At 49.2% G+C, this 20676-nt stretch overlaps 1 protein-coding gene across 5 annotated transcripts in view; it reads left to right on the top strand.

Annotated features, from left to right (window-relative positions):
• The window catches only part of GFRA2 (GDNF family receptor alpha 2), a 103923-nt gene that overhangs the window by 27367 nt on the left and 55880 nt on the right, over positions 1–20676 (top strand). For all 5 annotated transcript variants that reach the window (XM_081571002.1, XM_081571041.1, XM_081571033.1 and 2 more), the window contains one exon: positions 12537–12891. In XM_081571002.1, the coding sequence (XP_081427128.1) occupies positions 12537–12891 (355 nt within the window). The remainder of the gene's footprint in view (positions 1–12536; positions 12892–20676) is intronic.

The following is a 20676-nucleotide window of genomic DNA, read 5'->3' as shown; positions in this document are numbered from 1 at the left end:
AAAAATTTGGGGGGAATTTCTTGGCAGTCCAGTGGTTAAGGCTTTGCTTTTCAATGCGGGGGGTGAAAGTTCAATCTCTGGGGAGCTAAGTTGCCACATGCCTTGGGGCTAAAAAACATAGAGCAGAAGCATTATTGTAACAAAATTCAATAAAGACTAAAAGTAGTCCGCAAAAAATCTTTAAAAAATTTTTATACAATTTTTAAAGGTTACTTTCCATTTATAGTTATCGCACAATATTGGCTATGTTCTCCTTGTTGTTCAATACATCCTTGAGCCTATCTTCTACCCAACAGTTTTTACCTCCCACTCCCCCACCCTGTGTTGCCCCTCCCCATGTCACCACTGGTAACCACTAGTTTGTTCTCTACATCTGCGTCTGCTTCTTTTTTGTTTTATTCACTAACTTGTATTTTTTAGATTGCACATATAAGTGCCATCATACAGTATTTATCTTTGTCTGACTTATTTCGCTTGACAGAATGCCCTACAAGCTCATCCATGTTGCTGCAAATGGCAAAATTTCATTCTTTTTTATGACTGAGTACTTTCCATTATACACACACACACACACACACGCTTGTGTACTCAGTTGTGTCTGACTCTTTGCCACCCCATGGGCTGTAGTCTGCTCCTTTGTATATAGGATTTTCCAGGCAAGAATACTGCATTGGGTTCCCATTTCCTTCTCCAATATATACAAATACATACATACATATATATACATATATGTATATATATATATATATATATATACACATATACACAATGCAGACCTAGGTTTGATCCCTGGGTTGGGAAGATCCCCTGGAGAAAAGAATGGCTACCCACTCCAGTATTCTTGCCTGGAAAATCCCATGGGCTGAGGAGCCTTGTGGGCTGGTCCATGAGGTCGCAAAGAGTGGGACACGTCTGAGCGACTAACACACACTGGCATATATATATATATATATATATATATATATATACACACACACACAAATACCACATCATCTATATGGCCGCTTAGGTTGCTTCCGTATCTTGGCAATTGTAAATCATGCTGCAGTAAACATTGGGGTGCATGTATCTCTTCGAATTAGTGTTTTTGCTCTTTTCAAATGTATACCAAGGAGTGGAGTTGCTGGGTCATTTGGTAGTTCTGTTTTTAGGTTTTTGAGAAACCTCCATACTGTTTTCCACAGTGGCTGCACCAATTTACATTCCCACCAACAGCAGGGACCACATTCTTAAACAAGCATTTCCTGCATGTGTGCTGTGGGCTGGAAACTGCTAGTGGTATTTGCATCTGCTTTATGCCGTTGTTATGGTTCCCTAGGATGCTGTGAGTGTAAGTCGTGTCCGACTCTTTTCGACCCCATGGACTACACAGTCCATGGAATTTTCTAGGCCAGAATACTGGAGTGGGTAGCCTTTCCTTCTCCAGCCTTCCCAACCCAAGAATCAAACCAGGGTCTCCTGCATTGCAGGCGGATTCTTTACCAACTGAGCCATCAGGGAAGACTTCCCTGGTGGCTCAGATGGTAAAGCGTCTGCCTACAATGTGGGAGACCCGGGTTCGGTCCCTGGGTTGGGAAGATCCTCTGGTGAAGGAAATGGCAACCCACTCCAGTACTCTGGCCTGGAAAATCTCATGGTAGGCTACAGTCCATGAGGTTGCAAAGTGTCAGACACGACTGAGCCCTTCACTGTCACTTTATTCCCTTGTAGCTTTAGTGCAGTTCTGTGTGTAGACAAGGTGGGTGTTGTATCCTCATTGTGCAGATGAGCAAAAAGAGGCGGAAAGAGGTTGTATTACCTGTGCACACTTGCTGTGCTAGCCAGTGGCCCACCGGATCCTCCAACTCCCACACACAGCTGGGAGTCCCTGGTCTTTATCACCAGTGCAGCCCCAAGCAGGATGGGCAGGGATGTTTGTGAAGCCCGCAGAGTCAGCCTCAGGCCAAGGGGAAAATTTCCATTTGTTATTTGATTATAATCTCTTGTTCACACTGGAATGTAAGCTCTAGGAAGAGAGGAGTTTTGCCAGTTACTTCTCCAGCAGTGTTGTGCATGTAGTGGATGCTCAGTACTTGACTGTTGTAAAAGTTAATGAGTCTTGAGGGAGAACTGGGCAGGGTGGCCCCACAGGGCAAGAAGCATGGAGGTGATGGTCAGGGTGACTGCCACCCGCAGGGAAGGTGGGTTCCTCACATAGACATTCTTCTCCTTACCCCTTCCTCTTCCTCCTCACCCTTCCTGCCTTCCATCCAGCCCTGCTGAGAGTTTGTGTAGTCTACATCTCATTGTTGAGTGCCTCTCTGCCCCCCTTGCATACCTTATTATCTGGACTCGGTTGACTGTCCTCCTTTTTGAAACTCTTGTCTTGGTTTCCATGACACCAGCATCTGCTGATTGTCCATCACCTCATGGTCCACTCCTCCTTGTGGTCCAATCTCTACTAAATGATGGCTCCCTGGAGCTCTGTCCTGACCATGTCTGTCCTCTTCTTTATTTTCATCCTCGTGTAATTATATGGCTTTAAATAGCCTTCAGTGTCAATCATGCTCAGTTTTATTGCTAGCTCAGACTCACTCCTGAACTCCAGTCTCCATGATCCTCCTGCCTTTCAACATCACCACGTGGACATCTCATAGGCATCTCAGACGTCAGTTGAAAACATTTTGTTCTGCCCCTTTTTCTTTCCTCCAAGTCTTTCCTGTTTCACAAAATGATTCCACCATCCACCTGGGGCTCAGGTCAAAACCTAGGAGTTTTCCTTGATTTCTCTCCTTCTTCCCATTCAGCATCCAACCCATCCTGTTGGCTTTATCTCTAAATTATTTGCAGACTGGGCTCATTTTTTGGACATTTTTGCAGTCATCACTCTTTCTAAGCTGCCACTGTCTTTCACTGGCTACTACAACAGCCTGGAACTGGCCTCCTCTTTAACCCTCACCCCTTCATGGGAACTCTGTCTTCCATATGTCAGGCAAAGTACTTGAGCTTGGGTGACTCCCATCCTTAAAACATTCTAAGCACTTTGCATCTTAGAATAAAATCTGAAGTTCTTATGTTGCCCTGCAAGTCACGTGTGCCCTCTGCTGACGGCCCCTCTGGCTTCTTCTCCCTCTTACATTTGTTTCATTTACAAAACTTCAGCCACGTTCCCTTCCTTTTGCCTGTAAACACACTGAGCTCAGTCTGTCTCAGGACCTTTGCACATGCTTTTCCTTTTGCTTGGGATTCTCTGACTTGGGATTTTTTTGCATGTTTCATTCCTGTCCATCATTCTTCCTCAGCTTGGATGTCACCTCTTAGGACAGCCCTTCCTTCTTCCCTCATTCTCTTCTGAATTCTACTTATTTGATTTTCTTCATAGCACTTATAGCACTTTAGATTGCCTTATTTATTCGTTCGCGTGTTTATTGCCAATCTTCCTCTCTCTAGAATAAAAGCCCCTGGAGAGCATGGACTCTCTCAACTCATGGCTGGATTTCTAAGGTGCGTCATCCGCACATGAAAACAGCTGTTGGCTGACAGCTGCTTGACCTACTGGGATATGGTGCTGTGTGTGGAGGAGGCAGGTGCAATTGTGAGACCTTGTGTGTGTGTGTGTTGTGGTGTGCATACACGCTGTTGCGTTTGCACAGAGAAAGCTGGACTCCTCTCAGCCGGCTTGTAGAGACAGGGTGGGACAGGGGAGCTTCCTCATTCCCTCCAGACCTCAGAGTCCTGCACAGGTCTGTGTGTGGGGGATGGGAGTAGACAGGAGAGTCACAAAATACAGAAAACCAGATAGTTCAAAACCCGTCATTTTCCAGGTCAGGAAATGAAACCTAGAGAGGGTCAGGCTTCACTGGGGGCTTCCCACGCTTAGGAGAGGTGGAGATGGAATTAGGGCCCAGGTTTCTGACTCCCACTTTAGGGGCTGAGCTGCAGAGCGTGGCCCACAGGCCCAGGGTCGGCTGGAGGGTGGACGTGCCAGCCGGAAGCAGGATTAGGGACAAGGGACAAGGGTGGCCGTTTCCTGAAAGGCCAGAAGGGAGAGCTGAAAACCGTGGGTCCCGTTGCTTTGAAGCCTTGTGGAAAGAGGAGCATCTTACTTTTGCTTCCCCAGGGAAAGGCCTATTTGTGATTGGAAGGTTTACCTTCATGGGCTTTTTGGTTGGGGTGAGAGTGAAGCCCCCGGGGACATGCCCTGGTAATAACAGAAGCCCATAAGTTTCCTCTGTTGAGGATGGGTTTGGTCGACTGTGGATGGGCTGTGGAGTGTGTGTGTGCTTAGGGACCAGGCCAGGGGCAGCTCTGCTTCTCCTGTTACTCTCTGGTTCTCCACCTTTGGAAGGTAGCCTCAGCATCACGCAGAGTTGGGAAATCCAGCTCTCTGGGTACCAGCCACAGACCTCTCCACTGCAAGGATCTGGCGTGGGGCTGGCTGAGCCTTTGTGAGTAACAGGCAGATTAAGTGAGTCACAAATGCACCAGAGTTTGAGAACTTGGAATCAGTTACTTCCCTCCACGGGCAGGCACATTGTTGCTGGAACGGGAGATGGGCATAGGGATAAATATTTTAATTTCAATAGCTGTCCGTTTTAAGAGGTCTTGGAAAACTTCAGAATTAACATAAAGGTTATCATGCAGGACAAATCTAGGTAGGTATTCAAAAACTTAAAAAGTGAATATTTCATTTTGTTTAAGAATTAAGAGATTAAAAAATTAATTAAATATTAGTGCAAGCATACTGGTGATGTCGTTCATTTGTTAAGTCTTGTCTGACACTTTGTGACCCCATGGACTGTAGCCCACCAGGCTCCTCTGTCCATGGAATTCTCCAGGCAAGAATACTGGAGTGGGTTGCCATTTCCTTCTCCAGGGGATCTTCCCAACCCAGAGATTGAACCCGTCTCCTGTGTTGGCAGACAGGTTCCTTACTACCATCTGAGCCACCAGGGAAGCCCACTGGTAACATGGACAAAACCGTATAGGTGGTACCTGGTAATTATGGTTTGGTAAACCTAGTTCTGTAAAAGCAAGTATTTAAGGATATTGTTTTGAAGGTTTGAAGACAGATCATCACTGGCTCAGGGCAGAGTCCCAGGAGGGAAGAGGGTAGGTGGGTGAGACTTGGCTAGGGTGAGGCTGCCACTCCACAGTGGGGCCCCTCCTTGCCTTACCCTCAGGGGGAAGCCAGATTGTGTCCCCAGGGACTGGAGCTGGGAGAATGTGTTTTGGGAAGTGCCAGGTGTGGTTAAATCCCACCTCCCTTTCCCAGGAGCAGCTGTTACCATTTACTCCTTGGCCCATTGGGCTGGTGCAGGCCTGGGAGGAATTTCTTGCTCCTGAATCCCTGGCAGGTCCTGTGTGGTCTGTGCAGGGATGGGGCAGGGTAGGGGTGGGGTAGCAGGGGCCTCCCTCCCTGCTGTTAGGATATTTTGGTTCAGGGGCCACAGCCCCACACTGGGCTGGGCGAGGCTGGTATTTGCAATCCAGCATCTCGTCCTTCCCCAGTGGAGAGTTTGTTTGTTTTTTTTTAATTTTTAAAATATTTATGTATTTATTTATTTTTGGCTGTGCTGAGTCTTTGATGCTGTAGGCTTCTCATTGCCGTGACTACTCTTGTTGCCGGGAGCATGGGCTCTAGAGCGTGTAAACTTTAGTAGGTGCAGCACACAGGCTCAGTAGTTGCAGCTTGTGGGCTCCAGAGCACTCAGGCTTCAGTGTTTGTGGCGTGTGGGCTCCGTAGTTTTGGCACATGGGCTTAGTTACCCCCATGGCTTGTGGAATCTTCCCGGACCACGGATTGAACTCGGGTCCCCTGCATGGGCAGGCAGATTCTTAACCACTGGACCACCAGGGAAGTTCCCCCGTGGGGACTCTTGCAAAGGATAACATAACTTTTTGGACTTCCGAGGTTTGTTGTTGTTCAGTCACTCAGTGGTGTCTGACTCTTGGCGACCCATGGACTGCAGCACTCCAGGCTTCCCTGTCCATCACCAGCTCCTGGAGTTTGCTCAAACTCATGTCCATTTAGTTGGTGATGCCATCAAATCATCTCATCCTGTGTCGTCCCCTTCTCCTCCTGCCTTCAGGAGAACCCTAGGGAGAGGTGCCTTACTACAGACTCTGGGGCAATACATGGGCTGGGGAGAGGCCATGCCAGGTCTGTCTGCCTGGGCACATGGTTCCTCACTTACCAGGTGAAGCAGAGCAGCCCAGCCCCAGGGCCTCTCTCCAGGGTGGAGCGGGGCCCCGTCATCCACCCACTGGCCTCTGTCTCCCCTCCAGGAGGATCAAAAGGGGCATCTTCCTGGTAACTAGGCAGTTGTTGTTACTATCGCCACCTTTGTGTGTGTGTGTGTTTCTAGGAAATTTACCAAATTTTGGCCCAGGGGTTTACATTTCCCACCCCCTTAGCAAAAGCTTTCACTCTTCACGCTCCAAGTGGAAGCCTTGAGGCTATAATTACATTGCATTTGCTTGGGAACTTGCTGAGGGGAGCGGGAGGGGGCACCTGGGAACCTGAGAGTGGCCGAGGGCCTGATTTAGCTGCTGTTCATTTGTGGTTGTCGTCCTGCTCCCTCTGGGGGCCCTCGCATCCTCCTTTTCCTCCACCTCAGGCCCCGGGCTGCGTGGCTGTTTGCTTCCACCAGCCAGCATCCTGACAGGTGCACTGGAGGGGAAAGAGCACCTGGCTGGCCCGGGAGGGCCCTCCCATGGAGGTGGTGCCCCCGGAACAGGCTTTGTGTAGACAGGCATCCTTGGGTCCTCGCCTGGCCTGGGCAGAGTGGCTTGGCAGCTGCTCAGGGAACTGCTTGGAAGGGCACGTGTCACCTCCACCCCTGCCGCCCCAATTCCATGGCTGAAAACCCCTGCCTGGCTCCCCAGCATCATCTCTCTCTGGTGGTCCCTCTTCCAGGCTCCATCTCCAGGCATGCTGCATTGCTGTAGATTCTTCCCAGCCTCTGATCTTGCTGTTTGTTCCCTCTGCCTAGGACCCCCTTTCCACTCTTTCTGCTTCCTCTGCCTCATCCCGTAGGTTGCAGCAGAGCGGTCCCTGCTTCTGGGACCTTCTGGGTCTGGGCATGATGATTTTCTCTTCGCTTCTACAGGCAGTGCCATGAACTCCCCGACACATGAGCATCACCTTGACCTTGACCCCAGCCATGGGTCTGGGGAGGTGTCTGACACTTGGTGGACCTTTAATGAAGATTTGTTAATTGCAACCTAGAGGGGTGGAATGGGGTGGGAGGTGGGAGGAAGGTTTAAGCGGGAGAGGACATAGGTGTATCTGTGGCTGATTCATATTGAGGTGTGGCAGAAACCAACACAATACTGTAAAGCAATTATCCTTCAATTAAAAAATAAATAAATTAAAAAAAAAGATTTGTTAATTGAATGGGTAGGAAAATGAACCTTGATTCCCTCTCTGCCCTAATTCCCCTTTTACTTTTACAAGAAGAGGAGAGGCACTTTTTTTTCCCCCTGCCTTCATCAGGCTGCTGTTGGTTAGGCAGGGTGTTGGGAGTGAGGTCTGTCTTTGAAGATTGCCCCCTGGCTTTCACTTCTGACACTACTGGGCTGGGCCCCACATTGATGCTTTTTTAAAAAAGATTTTTTGATGTAGACCAATTTTAAAGTCGTGGGGCCAGTTTTGGCCATAAGGCATGTGGGATCTTGGCTTCCTGACCGGGGATCAAACCTGCACACTCTGGACTGGAAGGTGGAGTCTTGACCGCTGGACTTCCAGGGAAGCCCCTCCACACTGATGTTTGGATGTGGTCCTATACTGACTGATATCCTGGTCCTGTGTCACTTTTGGCTTCCTTAATATTATTAGCCAACGTGTTTTGAACATTTATTATGAATGAGTGAAAGGAAAGAGAGTGTTAGTCACTCAATCATGTCCTACTCTGTGGGACCCCATGGCTCCTTTGTCCATGGAATTCTCCAGGCAAGAATACTGGAGTGAGTTGCCATTCCCTTCTCTAGGGAATCTTCCCTACCCAAGGATCAAACCTGGGTCTTCTGCATTGCAGGCAGCTTCTTTACCAACTGAGCCATCATAATGAGGGAAGCTCATTATGATCTATAGATACTGTTCTGAATACATTTATTCTTTCACCTACCACACACGGATTCAGCCTTCACTATGTACCAGACTCTGGCAACCACAGATACACCAGTGAGTGCAACTGACACATCCCCTGCTTTCATGGAGCTTGTATTTGGTAGAAAAATACAAATGATTAAATAAGCATATACTGTGGCAGATGGTGATGAGTGTTCTGCAGAAAAGAGATCAGAGTACAGGGTGAAGGCAGGGACTTGTTATTATGTACAGGATAGTCAGGGAGGACTCACAGATAAGGTAACATTTGAGCACAGACCTGAAAGGACTAAGGAAAGGAACTGTGTGGTCATAGGTGTGGGGTAGAGCATTCTAGGCAGAAAGCAGCAAGTGTAAAGGCTCTGAGGTCAGGTCATGAGTGGCACGTCCCAGGAAGACCAAGGAGGTGAGTATGGTTAGAAGGGAGTTAGTGCAGGGGAAGTGAGTGTGAAGTGAGGTCACATACGGCAGCCCTGGCTAACAGAACTATGTGTGAGTCACATGTGCCATTCAAATTTCTTTCTTTAAAAATTTTTTATTGGAGTATAGTATAGTTAACAACTTGTAATGTTGTTGGTCTCAAGAGTTCAGCAAAGTGAATGAATTATATACATACATGTATCCACTCCTTTTTAGATTCTTTTCCCATATAAACTATAACAGAGTACTGAGTAGAGTTCCCTGTGCTACACAGTAAGACCTTATTAGTTATCTATTTTATATATGGTTACATATAGTAGTGTGCATAAGGCAATCCCAGTCTCCCAATTTATCCCTCCCCCACCAATTCTGAAATTTCTCCCAGCTGCATTAAAAACTTAAAAAGAAGCAAGTGAAATTAATGATATTTTTGTTTAACACACTATATCCCAAATATTATTGCATCAACATATAATCAAGGAAAATGTGATTTGAAATGAAATGCTTTGTTATTTTTTCTTACTACGATTTCAAAATCTGGTGTGCACATCTCATTTCGGGCTAGCTTCACTTCCTGTTCAGTGACCATGTTGAGGAGTGCCCACCATATCGGACAGCATGGATGGAGAGGCCTGTGAATGAGATGAGGATGCCACTGGAAGCTTTGGGGCCCGGGAGCACTATCTCTGCCTTAGGTTCTAGAAGGTTTGCTTCAACTGTGATAAGAGAAGACTTCTGGGGGTGGGGAGGGGGAGGGGGTGAAAGGACAGAGCAGGGAGACTGGAAAGGAGGCCCTTACCAGTATGCAGTGGTAACGGTTAGGACCAAGGTGGTGGTGCTGAGGGTGACTGGATTCTGGGTGTAATCTACCAGGTCTTTCTGATGTGCATGAGAGAGGAGTTTAGGAAGGGCAAAGATTTTTGGCCTGAGCTAATGGAAGCCTGGGCTTGTTTTTTAGAGGGTTGAGGAAGACTGGGGGCGGGGGCACCCCTGGGGGAGCACGTGGAATGTGGCTTGAGATGCGGGTGTCAGCCTTCCAGGTGGAGCTGATGGGCAGGCAGTTGGACATCTTGAGTCTGGGGTTCAGAGTGGAGGTCTCTGACCTGTCTGGAGGTACAAATTTGGGAGTTGACAGCGTACTGATGGTGTTTAGGGCTGAGCGTGAGTGGAAGGCCCAGGGGAGTGGGTGCATATAGAGAAGAGGGGCCTGAGCCCTGGTGGAGAAGGTGGAAGCAGCGAAGCAGGCCTGGGAGGAGAGCTCACGGAGGCAGCATGAAGGCTGCAAGGAAAGGGGGCTGGAGGAGCCACCAGCTGTGTCCAGTGTGCCGGCGGGCAGAGCGGGAGGAAAACCTGGGGTCTCTGATCACTTCCAAGTGAGAAGGGAAACCCCAGGCTGCGGTGGGTCCAGGAGAGAACGGGAGAGGAGAAGGTGACCACTGGTACAGATGACTTGTTTGAGGGGTTCTGTTTAAATAGGAGGAGAAAGATATGGTAGTAGCTTAGTATGGGGTGGAGTGAAGTGAAGTGAAAGTTGTGTTCAACTCTTTGTGATCCTGTGGATAGTCCATGGAATTCTCCTGGCCAGAATATTGGAGTGGGTTGCCATTCCCTTCTCCAGGAGATTTTCCTGACCCAGGGATCAAACCCGGATCTCCTGCATTGCAGGCCGATTCTTTACCAACTGAGCCACCGGGGAAACCCCTTTAGTAGGGGGTATGTTGTCACAAGTTCTTTTTTTCCCTTAAAGATGTTCAGTGTATTAGCTGATGGAGAAGATGTAGTAACAGGGCAAAATTATCACAAGAGAGAGAGAGAAATGAGCTGATTCATACTCACAGCAGCACGATGAGGTAGGTACTGTTTTCCAGACGAGGAGACCGAGTAAAGGAAGGCCTGGTCACTTGCTCAAGGCCACCCAGTGATAAGTAGCAGGACCAGGGATCAATGCAGATACCTTGGTTTTAGAATGTCCAGGCTTAACTACTCTGTTGGTTTCCCAGCTAGATTTGTGAGGTCTTTGAGAGGATCCTCATCTCACACTTCCATGTCCAGCCCAACACCTTGCAGGGAGAGGGCTGTGCAGAGGTGGGACTTGATAGATCTTTAATGATCAAGTGATCAGAACACTAGGACCTGGGCTGGAAGTGCCATGGGAGGATGGGCGTGGTGTCCCCCGTAGTCCTTCCTACCCTTGTTGGGGTGGGGCATCGAGCAGACAGAAATACTGAAAAGCATTTGTTGGGTGGATGAGGAATGAATGAAAAGCTATGGCTTTTCATCCTAAGCCGGTGGCTGTCTGTGGTGTACCACGGTGCTGGCCAGATTTGGGTTCGTGCTCAGGTTTGGTGCTAGTGTGCTTGAAGATTCCATTCAGCTCTCACTAGCATGTCATGGAGGGTGAGGGGTGCGTGTGGACTGAACTCCTGCTTCTCCGCTCTGTCTGTCATCAGGATGGGCAAGAGATACTCTGTTGGTGGTGGTGGTTGGTCCCTCTGCTGTGTGTTCCCTTCAGAACAACTGAGACTTGGGGGGTGGAGTGGCCACCACAGAAGGAGCCTGACAATTTCTGGGATTACAGCTTTGTGCCCAAGATGTTTTGCTCTGCAGACAGGGGCACAAAGCTCAAAGCCACGGCTCTAACGCCAAGGTCCCAGCATTCAGCACATCTGCACTTTGCTTGATGAGGGCTCAGCCCTGCTGGAGTCAAGGCTGGCCTTTAGCCTTCTCCCCACACTGCCGAACTCCCAGTCCAGTGCTTGCTTTCAGTGCTCTCGGCACAAACTGGGCACAATGGCACCCCCACACCATGGGGCCTTTTGGAATGTGTGGGGACAGTTTCAGTGGTCACAGTGGTGGGGATGATGATGGTGATAGTAGTTCTATTTGTACCCTGGCTACTGAAGATCAGAGTGGGAACTTCCTAAGGGCTGGCAGTGCCCCTGATCGGAAGCCCTGCTCACGTGTGTGGGTACTGGGTGCCCAGGGACCCGAGGACCCGTCTTGCATCAGCTGCTACCCTGTTATGTACTCTTGAGCCAGTCCCTTTGTTTCCCCATTTCCCACTTTTGTGGACAGAGCCATGAACACCTAGTTGCTTGCTTTTTCATCTTGTGATAAGATTTTTTTTAAATCAAAGTATAGTTGATTCACGATATTGTGTTAGTTTTAGGTGTACAGCAAAGTGATTCAGTTATATACATATATATTTTTCAAATTATTTTCCACTATAGGTTATTACGAAGTGTTGAATATAGTTCCCTGTGCTATACAGTAAATCCTTGTTGCTTATCTGTTTTAAGTATAGTAGTTGGTATCTGTTAACCCTATACTCCTAATTTATTTCCCTCTCCCCTTTCCCCTCTGGTAACCATAAATTTATCTTCTGTGAGTCTGTTTCTGTCTTGTATATAGATTCATTTGTATTATTTTTTAGATTCCACATATAAGTGATATCATATAATATTTGTCTATCTCTGTCTGACTTACATCACTTAGTATGATAATCTCTAGGTCCATCATGTTGCTGCAAATGGCATAATTTCTTTCTTATTTATGACTGAGTAGTATTCCATTGTATGTATACATCACATCTTATTTATCCATTCATTCTGCCTGTGGACACTTAGATTGTTTCCATGCCTTGGTTATTGTAAATAGTGCTGCTTTGAACATTGGGGTGCATATATCTTTCTGAATTAGATATAATCTTTTCTGGTTATATGTCTAGGAGTGGGATTGCTGGATCATATGGTAGCTCTATTTTTAGTTTTTTAAAGGAAACTTCATACTGTTATTGAAATAAATTTTAAATAAGGCTTTGGATTAAAAGTTGTCATCCTAAAAGCACACCATACGTACAGCTTGCTCTGTGGACCCACATGTTAACTCACCTGATCTTAATCACAGCCTTAGGCAGGAGGGCTGCTAAATAATCTCCATCTAACAGATGAGGAAGCCGAGGCAGAGAGCACAGTGACCCTGGGGGCTGTCCCCACCGTGGGCTGACTGCCCCCTTCCTTCCCTCCAGGGACAGGGGCAGACCCAGCGGTCAGCACCAAGAGCAACCACTGCCTGGATGCCGCCAAGGCCTGCAACCTGAACGACAACTGCAAGAAGCTGCGCTCCTCCTACATCTCCATCTGCAACCGTGAGATCTCGCCCACTGAGCGCTGCAACCGCCGCAAGTGCCACAAGGCCCTGCGCCAGTTCTTTGACCGCGTACCCAGCGAGTACACCTACCGCATGCTCTTCTGCTCCTGTCAGGACCAGGCGTGCGCCGAGCGCCGCCGCCAGACCATCCTGCCTAGCTGCTCCTACGAGGACAAGGAGAAGCCCAACTGCCTGGACCTCCGCAGCCTGTGCCGGACAGACCACCTGTGCAGGTAGGGGCTGCTGCAGCTCCAAGGGGAGTCGGTAGGGGGCGCTCTGCCTGCTCTGTGTTCTGGTGTCGGCGGGTCTACCATCGTGAGCTGGACAAAGAGGGGGACTGGGATACGTGCAAAATGCATTGTCATCCATCCATCCACCCATCCATTCATTCATCCATTCATCTGTGCATTCCTTTAATCAGTACAGATTTATTGTGCTGTGTGCCCAGCTTCATGCTAAGCACTGTGGGGTAACCAAGGTGAACAACTGTAGGCGCTCCTAATTTAAAATCAGAGACCCTAGAGCCTACAGTGAGAGAGAGGACCTTCAGTGACTTTAAGTCCACCTTTCTCCTTTAAGGAAGCCCCAGCCATTATCCCATTATCTCAGTGAGGTCCTCTGACCATCAGGGAAGGTCTCTTGCACATCCCAGAGGCAGCTCCTTCACAGTGAGAGCTGAGCTCAGCAAATGTTGGATGGAGTGTGGGGCATCTGATGGTCCTGGCTCTGAGTCCTGACTTTTCCACTCACTAGCTGTGTGACTTGGAGCCTGTTTTTCAAATGTCCTGAGTCTCCATTTCTTTACCCGTGAAATGGGAATAAAACACCCACATCACAGCATTATTGTGAAGATTAGATGACATGTGTGTTAAAGCTTAGCACAGAGTTTGGCATAAAGTAATTGCTTAATGAATATCTAATTATTTGGAAGGTTTGTTTTGTTAAAGCGAGTTGAAATGTGTGTCCATAATTCTCCTGTTTTTCCTGTTTGTTATTAACATATTTATTGCGCCTCTGTGGCTTCCAGTGAGTGGTTCTAAAGCATGAGCAAGCAGGGGTGAACACAGTGCTCTTTGAGTAGCACCCAATCCAGAAGGGAGACAAAGGAGGGGAGCAGGGATCCCAATGCAGTGGGCTGAGAGCTGCGGGCTCCCGGAGGCAGCTGTGTAGGGGGAGGGCCCTGCTTCAGCCTGGGGTTACAGAGGACAGGACCTTGAAATGAACCTTGGAACACGAGAATGAGAAAGCCAGGGAGTGAGTCTGGCATGCAAATACAAGGAACACGCAGTGAGTCCACCTCTTGTGGAGGGCAGCTGTTAAATGAATGTATGGATGAAACATCTTTTTCAGATTATATCTTGTGTTATTTGCATGTGGGAAAAGCATTTGTGAAGGCTGGAGGGTAGGAGAGAGCCTGGGGTTATGGGTCCCTGTAGGTGGTGGGTGCACATGGAGCTGGGTCCTGGGGAGGGGAGGTCAGAGGTGTGGCTGCTGGGGAGATAGCAGCTGAGATCGTGCAGATAAGCGGAGCCTGCTTACTGCATCCCAGACCACAGTCTTTTGTACAGTTTATCTCATTAGTTCTTGCAACAAGGCTATGAAGTAGGTGCTGTTATCATCCTTATTTGCCAAATGATCAAATAGAGGAAGTAACTTGCCCAAGGTCGCACAGCTTCCTTGTTTCAGAGCTGGATCCTATCTCCAGTGCTTTCCTCCAAAGTAGCACCCTGGTCTGGACTAAGATAGGGGCTGTGGGCATGGAGAGAAGTGTGTCAGTTCAGCATCCATGTATCAGTATCAGTGTGTAAGTGTATGAGTATATCAGTATTAGAAGTGTATCAGTGTATGATTGATAAGTAGTCTTGACAGGCCTGGAGACTGGTGGAGAGTTCCCTGGAGGCAGGGCCATTTCTATTTTGTTTACCCCACACTTGGGGTGGCTCAGATGGTAAAGAATCCACCTGCAATGCAGGAGACCTGGGTTCGATCCCTGGGTTGGGAAGATCCCCTGGAGAAGGGAAAGGCTACCTACTCTAGTATTCTTGCCTGGAGAATTCCATGGACAGAGGAACCTGGTGGGCTGCAGTCCATGGAGTTGCAAAGAGTCGGACACGACTGAACGACTTTCATTTTCACTTTCACTTTCCTCCACACTTTGTCCTGCACATAGAGCTTGGCTCTGGCAAGCACTCTGTGAACATCAGTTGAAAGAATACGTGAGTGGTGGCCATTATGCTTCCTCGTTTGATAATTTTGGGGCAATGGAGCCATTGGACGGGCGTGTTGAATGTGTAGCATGTGAGGTTCAGAGGATGGACTATTGCCATCCTCATGATGTCTTGGGGCATCTGAATCTATGGTCATGGAGCTCAGTGAAGAAGCTGGAGTGAAGGAATGGGATTGGGGTTGTTTCAGGGACCTGGAAGAACAGGGCTGCAGAGGGAAGGGAGCTCCTGGCCTGTGTGGCTGAAGGGGAGGCACTGCCTTGGTTTGGAAAATGAGCTGAAGTTTGGAGAAGGACTGATCCCTGTGGGGCTGGAAAAGCCAGAAGAAGGTGGGCTTTTCTCTTTTGCTTACTTAAAGAAACATGCCTTATTGCCTACACAAACGATTGGGGTGGGCTTCCCTGATAGCTCAGTTGGTAAAGAATCTGCCTGCAAGCAGGAAATCCCAGTTCGGTTCCTGGGCTGGGAAGATCCGATGGAGAAGGGATAGGCTGCCTGCTCCAGTATTCTTGGGCTTCCCTTGTGGCTCAGCTGGTAAAGAATCCACCTGCAATATGGGAGACCTGGGTTCAACCCCTGGGTTGGGAAGATCCCCTGGAGAAGGGAATGGCTACCCACTCCAATATTCTGGCCTGGAGAATTCCAAGGACTATATATAGTCCATGGGGTCGTAAAGAGTCGACCACGACTGAGCAACTTTCACTTTCAAAATGAAATTATGAACACAACAAGAGAATGATTAGAAGTAGAAAACTCTGGCCCAAAAAGGAAGTTGGGCACCAAGGCAGCACATGTATGCTCTAGGGTGGGGGTGGTCCTGGGCTGGGACTCAGCTTCCTGAGAGCTGAGAGAAAGTCAAGGCTTGATGGGGACATCACCAAAATGTGATGGGAGGAACCTACTGATTATTGAGTGGAGACATGATTCTCCTTGTCTTAAATGCTACACTGACCTTGTCAGGCTGCGTGACACACAGTGTATGTGGGGTGACAGGATGGATGAGGGACTGGAGGGGCTAGAGACCAAGCTTGAGTCCAGGATCAGGGACCAAAAGCTGGGGCATTGAGACTAAGGCCAGGTGCACCAGGGCTGTGGGCAGCGGGCCTGGCGTCAAGCCTCAGGTGGACGTCTCTCTGGGGTCCTGAGCAGAGCAAGCTTGGGAACACTGGCAACCCCTCTCATTAGTGGTGTTTTAAGGGAGGAAAAGACCCTGATGTTGGGAAAGATTGAAGGCAAAAGGAGAAGAGGGCAGCAGAGGATGAGATGATTGGGCGACAACATTGACTTAATGGAGATGAGTTTGAGCAAACTCTGGGAGATAGTGAAGGACAGGGAAGCCTGGTGTGCTATAGCCCATGGGATCGCAGAGTTCAGACACGACTGAGCAACTGAACAACAAAGGAGGACAATACACATAGCTCCAAAAGAGATGGGAGAGCATGGAGCAGGGTGTTTAAACAAGACTACCGGGAGGATCAAGAATGAAGTGTCCCAGGACCTGAGGGCTGACAGTTTCTGAGAGGCGCTGAGCCAAGCCTATGAGTGCCATGTGTCCTGCTGTAAATTTAGACAGTGGCAACCGTGGGGGTCACAGTGAACATGCTGTGTCTGGATTACTGAGTTGGGTCCCACGTAGGAAGTTCCAGGTACTCCCAGATGTGGCTGGGTGAGCTTCTGGTCTAGAACCAGGGTGTTCCTCTAATGCATCTTCCACAACTCCGATCGCACCCAGCTCCCATCCCCAGGCAGATTTAAAGTATGGTCCTGCAAGTGGGACTCCAATGGCTCAGTGGGTAGAGAATCTGCCTGCAATGCAGGAGACACAGGAGATGCAGGTTCAATCCGTGGGTTGGGAAGAGCCCCCAGAGAACGGAATGGCAACCCACTCCAGTATTCTTGCCTGGAGAATCCCATGGACAGAGGAACCTGGTGGGCTACAGTTCATGGGGTTGCGAAGAGTTGGACACGACTGAGCGACTAAGCCCACACCTGCAAGTGGGAGGACGAGGGATGAAGGCAGAACCCGTGTTTAGGGTGAGTCTGGCGGGATCTGGGGATCCATTACAGTGTGGCCATGTATCCTTGGGGAGCTCTGCCTGTGACTCAGTGTGGGAGGTGGGTGGATGAGGTTGCCATGGTGACCCTGCAGCCGGGAAACCTACCTTCTGTGCTTGCCCTACCCCTGGTCTCCTGAGAAGTCCTGGATGACTGTTTCATTGCTGGTGCCCTGGGCTTCTTCACTGATCAAACAAGGATGCTCCCCATTCTCCCAGGATACTTCCTAGTCTTGGGTCTAAGCCCATCACACGGCTTTCTTGTCTGCCTTCTCCCCCTGTGCTTCCACTTGAGGTCATGTTTCCAGAGAGGTGAGCTCTTGGTACAAGAGGAAATGACCAGCGATGCCTCATTAAGGTAGATGGGGTGGAAGGGCGGGTTTGAAAGAGAGGAGCTGACTTCTTTCCACGCTCTTGCAGGCTTGGCTTAAGACGCCTGGACCCTGCCTCTGTGGTCCGTGATGAGCCCAGGGAGTGAGGAGTGCCTGGGGAGGGACCCCTGGAGACCAGGCACTTCTCCACTGTGCCCTCCCTTCCCTCCTGGCCTTGGTGTCCTCCAGGTTTCTGCCCACCCGGTGGGCACTACAGGTGGACATCTTGACTGTGAAAGAGGGAGAGCCCAGTGCCATTGTGTTTGGAGCAGGAACTGGGGACCCTCAAGTCTTCCTTTCCTGTATACTTTAATGGATGGAACTGGCCTTGATGGGGGTCATGGGAGAGCCTCTCCGGGCTGACTCTTTGGGAATGCAGCCATTGTGTGCAGGCGTCTCCTGGAACATGCCCCACACTCTAGGGCTCTAGTGCCCAGTTTGCACTTCACTGGACCTGTTGGCCCTCCTTCACCCTTCAGCTCTAGGACTTGGCCCAGCTCTGCCCAGGCTTTTCTTTGAGTGAATCTTGGTCCAGGACTTCTATGGGGGCTTTTCCTCGAGTGAATCTTGGCCTAGGACTTCTATGGGGGGCAGCTCTACAAGACTCCCTTCACCTGGCACGACATTAAAGCAAGTCCATTGCACTGCTCCTAGCAGCAGGCCTCGTACATCCCGTGTGATATTTAACAGACTCCGCTGTGCTGTCTTATGAATGTCACTAAGAACTAAACAGAAGTGTTTGAAGAAGCTTTGGTTAAACAAGGGTATTTTCCTGCTGGGGCCCCGGGGTGTTGGACGCATTTCTGAATCCTTCTCCTGCTCTTTGGACCAGGATCAGCTTGGGGTCAGAGGGAGGGAGCCTCTGAGAGTGGAAGCTTCCTGCTTGAGCCATGAGTCCAACTCATCTTGAAGCTGCGTCCCAGGAACGCTGCCCTCTGCCTTCATCTGGTTCACGTCTCATGGGCATTTAGTGCTGTGGACTTAGGACCAGGAGAAGCTTTTCCTTTCAAGGGTTTCTGATGTGGAGTCTGGAAAGCCTGGAGAATCTGCTGGAATGATTCCACGGAATTTGGCTAATTTCTCTCACCCCAGCCCTTCAGTGGGCCATGACCTACTTCCTTTTTAGAACATAAACTTTTGGTTTCTACTTTCTCAGTTTACAGTCATTGCAAGGATGGTCCAGACTGTGCGTGTGTGTGTGTGTGTGTGGGTGTGGGTGTGTGTGTGGGTGTGGGTGTGGGTGTGGGTGTGGGTGGGTGTGGGTGTGGGTGCGGTTGTGGAGCTATGGGAAGGATGATTGTGATTGTGTTGTCTTGTAAACTGTGTGCCTGTAGGTCTTGCTTGGAGAGGTCCTCTAGAATGCCCTGTTCTTCTTGGTCTGCCAAGAGGATATGGATATAAATAACTCAGGGCTGGCTCTGTGCCACATCTTGGGCTGTAATTTAACCTCTGGGTGCTGAGGACGTGTATAAATAGTTTTCAGCCTGGGGCTACCCTAGCTGCCTGGGCTCTTTTATGCAGTGGACATTGTCCTTGTCTGAGAGGGTTGCTGGGAAGGTGGAGGGGTTGGGGTCCCCTGTCTCAGCTGTCTGCAGGGAGTGGGGAGGTGCCCCTTCAGCAGGACCTTCGCCCCCTTGCCTAGCTTGAAGTGTGTCTGGTATCTGTAAGCAGTGTGGATGGACAGGTCTGGGTTTGATTCTTGGCTCTCTGAGGCTATCCCTGAGCTTCTGTTGGACTCTACAGAATCTGTTGGCTGATGTTTTCAGCAGGTTAGCTCAAAATGGTTATTTTCATAGGTGGTTGGGGGGCTTCCAAGCCTTTCCTTCTTTAAAAGGAGAGGATCTTGAATATCTTGAAATCATATGTAAAGTTTTATGTGTATTTTCTGGAGAGAAACTTGTTGCTTTCATTAGATTCTTAAAGGATTCCTTGACCTCCCCCAAATTAAGAACCTCTTCCATCTCCAGATGGCCAACTTGGATTGGCTGCCTAGAGGATTATGAATCTAGCAAAGGGAGCTGTGATTGATTAGTGATGCCTGCCACTGACATGGAAAGGGCAGAATGGTAGATGGGGCAGATCTGCTGGAACCCAGCTAGTCATTCCTGGAACCACTGGTTCACCAGTAGCAGGAGGAATGGGGGTCATTCCTGGGGTCATTCCTTTATTCATTTTCTAAAAAATTTTTTAAAATGTATTTATTTATTTTTGGCTGAGCTGGATCTTCTTTGCTGCACGTTAACTCTTATTGCAGTGAACAGGGCCTACTCTTCATTGTGGTGGGCAGGCTTCTCATTGTGGTGGCTTCTCTTGTTGTGGAGTACAGGCCCTAGGCGCATGGGCTTCAGTAGTTGTGGCACACAGACTCAGTTGCCCCATGGCATGTGGGATCTTAGTTCTCTGACCAGGGATGGAACGCGTGTACCCTGCATTGGCTGGTCGATTGCTAATCACTGGACCAACGGGGAAGTCCTTCCTTTATTCATTTAACAACTGTTTGTTGATCATCCACTCTGGGCCAGGCTTCATGTTGGGGTTGGAGAGTTAATGAAGTAGGTAGAGGCCCTTGACAGTCCAATGACAGGACACACGTGATTGATTGCCTCTGCAATGGGAATAGAGCCACACAGTGAACTAAATGGTAGCATTTCCACTCAGGTTCTCTTGAAATCCCAGTTCTGCTCTGCTCCCTACCAAGCCATACCTGGGTTACTCTGGTGGCCCAGAGAGCAGCTGTTTCTTGGGGCAGATGAGCCACAGATGGATGAACCTCGTTCAGAGGTCTGTCTGGCCTTGGAACAGAGCTGTGCCCAGGAGTGCCATGGGATAAAGAGGTCACCATCCTCCTGAAGAAGACTAAACCAGCAAGGTTGCAGTGGCTGGGGTGGGGGAACTCTGTGGGGAGGGGCTTGGGATCCTTTGTCTGGCCAGAGACCGTGAGACCCATCTTCTCTTTGGGGATCCTGTGCTGGCTTCTGCTACTGGCCTCATTAGGGGTCCTGCTCACCCTTGATCTTTGGGTCAAGAGTGCCCAGAGTTATTCCTCTTGGAATTTCCTGTGGCAAATTGACACAAGGCTGGAATGTGGAACATTGCTAAAGCCTCTGGGAAAACAGACACAGAGAGAAGCTGCAGCCTAGATGTTTAGTTTGCAAGATAGGGTTTCCACGACTTCTTGCTCTGGCCACTACAGGGAGGTCAGAACGACTGGACAGACAGCACCTGTACCTTTTACCATCCAGGCTGCTGTCTGGACACCTGGGCTCCCTAAAGCTCATACCCCAGAGAGACGAGGTGCACCCCTTGTCTAGCTGAGGCTACCACTGGTGGAGTTCTAAGTGAGAACCCAGTCCATCCCTGGGTGATTG

This window comes from Giraffa tippelskirchi, chromosome 1, assembly GCF_054371585.1.
Source record: "Giraffa tippelskirchi isolate mGirTip1 chromosome 1, T2T-mGirTip1v1.2.pri, whole genome shotgun sequence".
Taxonomy (NCBI): Eukaryota; Metazoa; Chordata; class Mammalia; order Artiodactyla; family Giraffidae; genus Giraffa; species Giraffa tippelskirchi.
This window is presented reverse-complemented; position numbering and strand designations above follow the sequence as displayed.